The sequence below is a fragment of the Gadus morhua genome, chromosome 4 (assembly GCF_902167405.1).
Source record: "Gadus morhua chromosome 4, gadMor3.0, whole genome shotgun sequence".
NCBI lineage: Eukaryota > Metazoa > Chordata > Actinopteri > Gadiformes > Gadidae > Gadus > Gadus morhua.
The window spans coordinates 43,216,977-43,226,976 of NC_044051.1; the positions used below are offsets into that span (position 1 = coordinate 43,216,977).

At 45.6% G+C, this 10,000-nt stretch overlaps 2 protein-coding genes across 3 annotated transcripts in view; one reads left to right on the forward strand and one right to left on the reverse strand.

Moving 5' to 3' along the window:
• The window catches only part of LOC115542796 (NLR family CARD domain-containing protein 3-like), a gene marked incomplete at its 3' end in the record, with an annotated part of 6,859 nt that extends 4,318 nt beyond the window's left edge, over positions 1-2,541 (forward strand). Inside the window, exons 5-6 of the mRNA XM_030355213.1 lie at positions 1,622-1,792; positions 2,376-2,541. Coding sequence (XP_030211073.1) covers positions 1,622-1,792; positions 2,376-2,541 — 337 coding nt within the window. The remainder of the gene's footprint in view (positions 1-1,621; positions 1,793-2,375) is intronic.
• A 6,184-nt stretch (positions 2,542-8,725) lies between these two features.
• LOC115542068 (VPS16 core subunit of CORVET and HOPS complexes) overlaps positions 8,726-10,000 on the reverse strand; it is a 24,446-nt gene continuing 23,171 nt past the window's right edge. For both annotated transcript variants that reach the window (XM_030354160.1, XM_030354159.1), the window contains 4 exons: positions 9,712-9,794; positions 9,463-9,559; positions 9,217-9,320; positions 8,726-8,984 (listed from right to left, as the gene is read on the reverse strand). In XM_030354160.1, coding sequence (XP_030210020.1) covers positions 8,831-8,984; positions 9,217-9,320; positions 9,463-9,559; positions 9,712-9,794 — 438 coding nt within the window. In that variant the 3' untranslated portion in view covers positions 8,726-8,830. The remainder of the gene's footprint in view (positions 8,985-9,216; positions 9,321-9,462; positions 9,560-9,711; positions 9,795-10,000) is intronic.

Genomic DNA, 10,000 nt, shown 5'->3' on the forward strand with positions numbered 1-10,000 from the left:
GCAAAAGATCCCTGTAAGTTCATAACAACATGTTTTACTATTCTACTCATAACAGAATAAAGTTAAGTTAAGTTATAGAATAATATACAAAGCATCTTTGTAGGTGTCCTATTAACGTTTAATGTATTACAGTACCAGTGTTAATTTTGTCAGCTATTTTAGATTTAGTCTTAGTCTTAGTCTTTTGACGAAAATGCTTATTATATTTAGTCACATTTTAGTCATTGTTTTCCTTTGTAGTTTTAGTCTAGTTTTAGTCTACGAAAATTCCTTACATTTTAGTCAACTTTTAGTCATTACTTTTAGTCAAAATGTTTTCTCTTTTTAAACTAGTTCAATTAGGCTAACCCTATATAGGCTATATGGACACCTGCTAAGTTGTTCCACTCAAATAGAGTACTAAAGTGAAAACGTTACGTTGTCCTGGCAACCGGATTTTCAGTTCTAAACAACCGAACGAGAGATGGTGTTCTCCATTGCTTCCATGTGTTGTTTCTTTCAAAATTAAAATAAATCAATTTCAAGAGGTGAAAATCACTACCAATCGAAAAATGTCGAGGCGTTCATGTATTCCCCTGGGTATTAAAAGGAAACGTTTGTACACGTTAGTTTAGTTTAGTTTTTTTTTTAATATGAAGACAATCTATTCTCAATATTACTTACATCATTGGTAAAGCAAACTTACAAATCAATTCGCAAAAAGATTGTTCCTTTTCTATAAAAGGTTTGTGTGCCATAGGATTTCCCCTTGTTAATTTGGTTGTGCAGAACCGAAAATCTGTTGCTCTCGAAACGTGACGTCACACTTTACTACTCTTGTCTGTTCAGCCTTCAAAACGATAGCTGGTAAATTGTGAAAAATGCATTAAACTGTAATGAGAAAACACGGTTATATGCTATAAACCCGATAGTATCTTGGGTATAAAGGCTGGGACGAATTTCAAAGTCCACCTTATGTTGGAGTATAGACCGTGGCGATTCCCATTGAAACGAATGGCGCGGTGATTTTCTTCAAAACGAGAGCCGGTAAATTGTGAAAAATGAATTAAACTGTAATCAGACAACGTGGTTATATGCTATAGACCCTAGAATCTGTGGAATAAAAGCTGGGAAGAATTTCGAATCATGTACAATGCATAACGTTAGCTCATAGCTGAGTGGACCATACCTCCCGTTGCCAAGTCGTAGCTAAGATCCGTCCTATTTACTGGAGGAGTGAACAGTTGCATAAGAACCTTACGGGAGTGTACTGAATGACATTTCGTCATCGTTTTTATTATCACAGATCTATTTTTAGCTCGTCAACGTCTCGTCTTAGTCACGGAAAAAAGGTCGTTGACGAACATTTTTCGTCATATTTTTCGTTAACGAAATTAACACTGTACAGTACACATAAAAGAATATTCAGAACAATAGAACATAGAGGTAGTTTTAATTTAAAAACATTTTCAATCTAAACTAAAGAAGCATTTAACATTTTGCATTGAATATTTTACGAACATTTATACATTTAATTTTTTAGTATTTTTTGTTAAACTAATGAAATGCCTTTATTATGGAATAACTTATATATTTATGTTATTTTAAAATTCCTAACATGTTCGGTTTATTTTGTGTGAAGGCTCAATGGCTGTGATCTGTCAGAGAGATGCTGTGAAGCTCTGGCCTCAGTTCTCAGCTCCAGCTCTAGTCTGAGAGAGCTGGACCTGAGTAACAATGATCTGCAGGATTCAGGAGTGAATCTGCTCTCTGCTGGACTGGGGAGTCCACACTGTACACTGGAAACTCTCAGGTCAGTTATCAGCGAGCCTCTTCTTCAAACTGGTTATTCTAGCTTCCAGTAAGTGCTGCTCCTGCCTGATGCATTTACGTTGCTCTTTCTCTGCTGACAAAACTCTCCCTGGTTCTACACAATGTTAGAACCTGTGAAGAAACGTTCTTAGCGTACCAAACACAGCAGACTTCTCCTGACTATAACTGAACAATATCTCATTGAGGTGTAGCTATTGAGAAAGGAGCATTTGTTCCTTTGTTCCTGTTTCACATCCAAGTGAAGGAAGTTCTGCTGTCTGTGATGGTGTCATCTCCCCACTTCCTCTTCCTGTTCTCAGACTCTCAGGGTGACACAGCTTTGTCTCCATGAAGTATCAATAAAGCTTGTCCTCCAAATGGAATGAATACACTTTATAAATGTGGTTACTTTAGTACAAACTGCTCTCAACCAGATACAATAAATGGTGTGTGTGTGTGTGTGTGTGTGTGTGTGTGTGTGTGTGTGTGTGTGTGTGTGTGTGTGTGTGTGTGTGTGTGTGTGTGTGTGTGTGTGTGTGTGTGTGTGTGTGTGTGTGTGTGTGTGTGTGTGTGTGTGTGTGCAGGTTGTCTGGCTGCCTGGTCACACAGAGAGGCTGTGCTTCTCTGGCCTCAGCTCTGAGCTCCAACCCCTCCCATCTGAGAGAGCTGGACCTGAGCTACAATCACCCAGGAGACCCTGGAGCTGCGCTGCTCTCTGCTGGACTGGAGGATCCACGCTGGAGACTGGACACTCTCAGGTATGGAGAGGACAGCTCACCACTCAGGGACAAAGTCTCCTTCAAGGATTCAAGCTGCTGCTAGATGAAGTGGTTTGAAGAGGCAGCTATAACTCAAGTTGTGTAGAACGTGATGAGACAGCAGATGATGAAGGTGAATGTTTCAACATGCTGCTCTCACTTTGTTTCCCCCCCAGTGTGGAGCACGGTGGAGTGTGGAGGCTGAAACCAGCTCTAAAGAAGTGTAAGTGTCTGTTTGATTCATCACAAAACACACTCACTATTGAGATGGAAAGTCCATCCACACAGCAGGAGGTGACGTCCGTCATTCACATGTGGACTTGTATACGTTTGTGTAGCTATGTTTCCCTGTGTTGATGTATGTCTAGTATGTTTGTTATAGGTGTGTGTACGTATGTGTACATGTCTATATATAGAATGTATGAACCAGGTCTATGGTATCACCAGTTAGTTTCCAGCCTGTATGTGAGCTCAGCTGGTTCAGTCTGTTGTTTACACAGGTGGATTACAATGGATGTGTATCGGAACCTTTCAAAGTCTAATATCTTTAAAAGTATGTTGACTATGGCTTAGATATTCCATAGAAGCAATGACCTCATCATGCTGAACGTTTTGATGTATAATATGTATATGTCGTGTCAATATTACGGTAGTAGATTCAGTTTATCCATTTTTCTAGGCTTCAATGTTTGAATGGGACAGCCACTCACACACACATGGGATTTACATTGAAGTTTCACTTCAATGATCTTATAAACAATGTTCACAAATATTTCTAAAGCTGATGATGATGATGATGATGAAGAATGGTTCGGCAACTCATCATGTCCCAGGACCGGGACCCGGGACTATAATGAAACTTAATGACACATGACTCCCCCCCATGCTCAGGGAACATGTGATGATGATGATGATGATGATGATGATGATGATGATGATGATGATGATGATGATGATGATGATGATGATGATGATGAAGAGCGGTTCAGCAGCTCATCATGTCTGGTTCTCCCTCAGATGCCTGTGACCTCACACTGGACCCCAACACGGCCCACAGAGAACTCTCTCTGTCTGAGGACAACAGGAAGGTGACGTGGGTTGAAGAGGACCAGTCGCATCCGGATCACCCAGAGAGATTTGACTCCCTGTCCCAGGTGTTGGGTAGAGAGGCTCTGACTGGCCGCTGTTACTGGGAGGTAGAGAGGGAAGGATGGGTTGTTATAGCAGTGACATACAGAGGAATCACAAGGAAAAGAATGGGTGTTGACAGCAGGCTTGGAGAGAACAACAAGTCCTGGATTCTTGTTTGTGATGATGATCATTACTCTGCCCGGTACAACGGTAGACAGACAGCCCTCCCTCTCCCCCCCGCTGGCTCCACCAGAGTAGGAGTGTATCTGGACCGGCCTGCTGGCTCTCTGTCCTTCTACAGAGTGTCCCCAGGTGGAGGAGGGTCCTCAGACACACTGACACACCTCCACACCTTCTGCTCCTCCTTCACCCAGGAGGACCTCCTCCCGGGGGTCTGGGTGGGGGGGGGATCAGCGTCTCTGTGTCGGTTGTAGAAAACAAACAGGCGGGGGAGAGGGAGAACCCCCGTGTCTCCCCCTCCCCCCGTCTCCCTCCCCCCTTCTCCCTCTCCCTCCCCCCTCCCCCCCGTCCTCCTGGTCCTCAGCGTCTCTGTGTCAGTTATAGATACACACACATGAAGGGTGCGTGAGGGGGGGGGGGGAAATGGCCTGGTGTCTCTGTGTTATACTGTCTGTCTGTCTGTCTGTCTGTCTGTCTGTCTGTCTGTCTGTCTCTCTGTCTCTCTGTCTCTCTCTCTCTCTGTCTCTCTGTCTCTCTGTCTCTCTGTCTCTCTCTCTCTCTCTCTCTCTCTCCATCCCTCCCCTCGGTCTGGGTTGAATACGGATAACACACACACACACACACACACACACACACACACACACACACACACACACACACACACACGTATAAACACACAAACACACACATGTGTAAACATGTCACATGTCTCTGTGTCTCTCTCTTTTTCTTTCCCTCTCTCTCTTTTGTAAAGTATAGCATGATAAACCACAAAACTTTACGATTTTCCATAGTTAGAGAAGCACATTTATTATTTGAAATGTATATAAAATAACTATCGATGGTGAATGTTTTTATATTTTCAGACATCACCAGTTTTGGTCTTAGGGGCTCTGATATCATTTTTGTCATAATCCTGATTTACGACCTGATTTAAAGCAGATTTTATATTTTATTCATATAGACCAAGAGGTCTGTGGGATAATGTTGCATTCTGTAAATTACTTTAAACTGAATCTTGATTCCTTGTGTTCTCTTGGGAAGCAAACGGCCGCAGAACATGTTCATTTATTAAAGATACGTGCACACCTGTTGATGATTTGTAATGCCTGCTTCTTCTAGGATTTTAGTCCTTGTATTTATTGTGTACACGTAAGGGACTATTCTTTTGTTGGATTTGGGGTAATGTTGCTTAAATAAAAAATTTAATAAATGATGTTGTACTTAAATAAAATAAACTTTATTGGTGTGTGAGTATTGTAAGTTGTATGTAAGGGTACTTAAAAGTATACTAAATTGCAAATACTCATAGTTGTATTTAGTTTACTTATGAAAAGTATAATTATTTTCAAGTCCTTTGTAATACACTATTGAAATGCTTTATTAAAGTGTACTTCAATCTCACTACATTAGATGGGGATTTAAGTACACTCGCATAAAGTTTACTTTAATGAAAGTTAATTTTAAGCTGCATTTCAGTGAAAAAGTACTAAATTGCAAATAGTTATTGTGGTAAGTTTGTGTACTAAATTAATTTAGGTACAATGTTAATGTAGTACACTCACATGAAGAGTACTTTCTTCTAAGTACTACGTATAATACGTTTATTTGCACCACTGGAAGTGTATAGGACTGTTACCATCATTAGTAATCCACAAAGGCTTGACAGAAGGATGTCACTTTATTAATGCCAGGTTCATAACAACTCTCTAACAGTATAGTACAGGTTCTGTAGGACTGGGTATTGGTACGAAGGTATCGACCGAAGCAACCCAGTATCAAGCAGCATCGAAACTTTATCGTTCAAACGATACCCGCATTCGATTGTAGACAAAGACTTTATTTTTAACAGTTCACTCATGTTACTGTAACAGTTCCATCACGTTTCTGTAACAGTTAATTCATGTTCATGTGAATTCATTAATGATACTGTGAGTTCATTCCTGTTAAGTTCATTAATGTTACTTTAACATTTATTAATGTTACTTTAACAGTTGATTAATGTTACTGTAAGTTCATAAATGTTAAGATAGAGAGAGAGTAATAGAGAGAGACAGAGACAGACAGAGAGAGAGAGAGAGAGAGAGAGAGAGAGAGAGAGAGAGAGAGAGAGAGAGAGAGAGAGAGAGAGAGAGAGAGAGAGAGAGAGAGAGAGAGAGAGAGAGAGAAAGAGAGGGACTGAGAGAGAGAGAGAGAGAGAGAGACAGAGAGAGAGAGGAAGAGAGAGAGAGACAGAGAGAAAAAGGAAGGGAGAGAGAGAGAAAGAGAGAGAAGAGAAAGCGACAGAGAGAAGAGGGAGAGAGAGAGAGAGAGAGAGAGAGAGAGAGAGAGAGAGAGAGAGAGAGAGAGAGAGAGAGAGAGAGAGAGAGGGAGGGAACGAGGGAGGGAGGGAGGGAGAGAGAGAGAGAGAGAGAGAGAGAGACAGACATTAATTAATATTAATTAATATTAATAATCCAAAAACGATCGATTAAATATAGGCTACATCTAAAACAAAGTGGACCCCACTCCTTCCAGCACAAAGCCCTGCAAAGCCAAGAGGTGAACAGGAGTCCAACCCTCACTCAGCTGGTCCTGAGGCTCTGTCCACAGACAGGTTCCCCCTCTGCTCAGCCCCAGGACCAGTCGGAGAACATACCAATTAGTCTCAACCAAATTATAAAACATCAGAAACAAACCTACCTCACCCATTGGAACACTAAAGCACACACACAGAGCAAAATGCAGTGTTATCTGGCCCTAAATAGACAGTACACTGTGGCCCCCTACCTGACCACAGTCACTGATGTTAGACACAAAATGATGTTAACAAAGTACAGACTGAGCGCTCACAGCCTGGCCATAGAAACAGGCCGACACAGGAAATCATGGCTGCCCAAAGAGGAGTGGCTGAGCCAGCAGTGTGAAGAGCCGCTGTAGAGACCGAGCAGCACTTCCTCCTACACTGCCCCAAATTCAAAAATGTCTGCGAAGTATATTTTAGCAAATTTGGTCAAAAACACCCACATTTTATAAACTCCCATGTAGACCAACTACAAATGTTAATGGGAGAGAGAAAAGAGAGCTCCGTCCTCGCAGGACAGTTTATTTCAGCTCGCCACAACATGAGAGGATGACATTCTACACCAGGCCTCACTGTTTTATTGATAACTGATTATTAGTAACCTATAATGCCTTTTATGTAGCTTTTCATTTCATTAATTGAATGACTTGAATTCTTTTCTTTTTTTTTACTATTAATTATATATATATACATCAGTATGTTATGTTATATTGTTACAGGTTGATATATGTACGTATTGTTCTGACGTTCTCTATTGTTATGATATGTAATATTTGTAATGCTTTGTAATGCTTTGGCAACACTGTTTGGCTTACCAATAGTCATGCTAACAAAGCATGAGAGAGAGAGAGAGAGAGAGAGAGAGAGAGAGAGAGAGAGAGAGAGAGAGAGAGAGAGAGAGAGAGAGAGAGAGAGAGAGAGACACAGAGAGAGAGAGACATACTGGATCTTCTGCCCGACGGCGTCAACGTAGAGCAAGGACTGCTCTGACTCCTCCCACACCGGCCCACACCGCCCTCTATATCAGACCTCCACCCTCTATATCAGACCTCCACCCTCTATATCAGACCTCCACCCTCTATATCAGACCTCCACCCTCTATCAGACCTCCACCCTCTACATCAGACCTCCACCCTCTATATCAGACCTCCACCCTCTATATCAGACCTCCACCCTCTATATCAGACCTCCACCCTCTATCAGACCTCCACCCTCTATATCAGACCTCCGCCCTCTATATCAGACCTCCACCCTCTATATCAGACCTCCACCCTCTATATCAGACCTCCACCCTCTATATCAGACCTCCACCCTCTATATCAGAACGGGTCTACAACTCCTTGCAGAACGGTGAACCGGTAAAGGAATCAGCTCACCTGGTTGCAGCCGCTTTGTGGACGAACACACGTCTCGTTATGCCGACTCTCTGCCTGTCTGCGGGGTCCTGCTGAAGGCTTCTTTAAGAGCTGCAGCACTTCCAGCAGCACCATGAACACAGGACACAGAACCCATCGAACATGAGAGGAACGAGAAACGTCTGGCAGTGTGTTGTGCGACCCACTGGGTTTGTTGCAGCCTGCTGGCGGGGAGCCATAACGTCTCCTCATACCTGACCTGGACTCAGGTCATCAAGCTCCCCTAGTTTAGTTGAAGTGAGAGAACTCGCTTATCCTCTAGCTCACATACAGCCGTGATGTTCAGAAGATCACCCCCCCTACAGTACCCCTCATCCCCCCCCCTCAGTACCCCTCATCCCCCCCCCTCAGTACCCCTCATCCCCCCCCCTCAGTACCTCCGCCCCCCCCTCAGTACCCCTCATCCCCCCCCCTCAGTACCTCCGCCCCCCCCTCAGTACCCCTCATCCCCCCCCCTCAGTACCTCCGCCCCCCCCTCAGTACCTCCGCCCCCCCCTCAGTACCCCTCATCCCCCCCCCTCAGTACCCCTCATCCCCCCCCCTCAGTACCTCCGCCCCCCCCTCAGTACCTCCGCCCCCCCCTCAGTACCCCTCATCCCCCCCCCTCAGTACCTCCGCCCCCCCCTCAGTACCTCCGCCCCCCCCTCAGTACCCCTCATCCCCCCCCCTCAGTACCTCCGCCCCCCCCTCACCCCCCCCACAGTACCCCTCATCCCCCCCCCTCACTACCTCCCCCCCCCCCCTCAATACCCCTCAGTACCCCTCAACCCCCCCCCCCCTCAGTACCTCACCCCCCCCACAGTACCGCACCCCCCCCCTCAGTCCCCCCCCCCCCTCAGTACCTCACCCCCCCCCACCCTCTAGGAGTGGTTATATGAAACGATGAGTAACTTTGTAAGGCTTTATTTGTTTATTAATTAGTGCACACAAACACAGACCCTCATCGTTAACTAAAGTCTCCAGCCTCTGAGGTCACTTCCTGGTGGCGGTGGTCACTTCCTGTTGGCGGTGGTCAGGGCGCGCTGCAGTTTGTCCAGCAGGAGGCGCTGGGAGGAGGAGGAGGAGGAGGAGCAGTGGGAGATCACCGTCCCGATCTCTGCCTCGCTCCTCCTCTCTATGGCCGCATCAGCTGCCCCTTCAACGTCCCTGAGAGAGGGGGAGGGGGGGGGGGGAGAGAGGAGGGGGGGAGGGGGGAGAGAGAGGGGGGAGAGAGAGGGGGAGGGGGGGAGGAGGAGGAGAGAGGAGGAGGGGGAGGAGAGAATATAATATAATCAACTAGATGATACATGTATAGACAGTATAATATAGACAACTCAAAACAGACAGACAGACAGACAGACAGACAGACAGACAGACAGACAGACAGACAGGTACCCACTCTATGGTCAGGTGTGCGCGGACCCTCTGCTCCGGCGTTACCTTGGTAACGTACTTCTTGGCTTCGTACTTATTACTCTTCTTCATACACACCTCCACAAAGGGCTAGAAGGAGGAGGAAGAGGAGGAGGAAGAGGAGGAGGAGGAAGAGGAGAGAGACTTATTACTCCTCTTTATACACACCTCCACAAAGGGTTATGAGGAGGAGGAGGACGAGGAGGAGGAGGAGGGAGGGGGAGGGTCCTACCAGGTAGCCAACCGGAGACTTCTTGCTCTTGGAAAACTTCTCTAGCTCCTCCCACTCCTCCTTCTCAGCCAATGACTTCAGCTTCAGCCACCAGTACCTTAACACACACACACACACACACACGCACACACACATACAGGCCATTACAAACACACAGACCATTACACACACACACACACACACACACACACACACACACACACACACACACACACACACACACACACACACACACACACACACACACACCTCTTGTCCGACACTCTGAAGTCCCGGTAGAGGTGGTCCGCCTGTTTCTGGAGTCCAGACGCCAGCAGGGCCTCCATGGTCGCCTGGCAACACAGGGAGTGTCAAACCTACTCACCTGTAGCCCCGCCCCAACTCACCTGTAGCCCCGCCCCTAACTCACCTGTAGCCCCGCCCCTAACTCACCTTTTGCCCCTTGCCCCTGTCATAACTCACCGGTAGCAACGCCCCTAACTCACCCTGTAGTCACGCCCCTAACTCACCCTGTAGCCCCGCCCCTAACATAACTCAC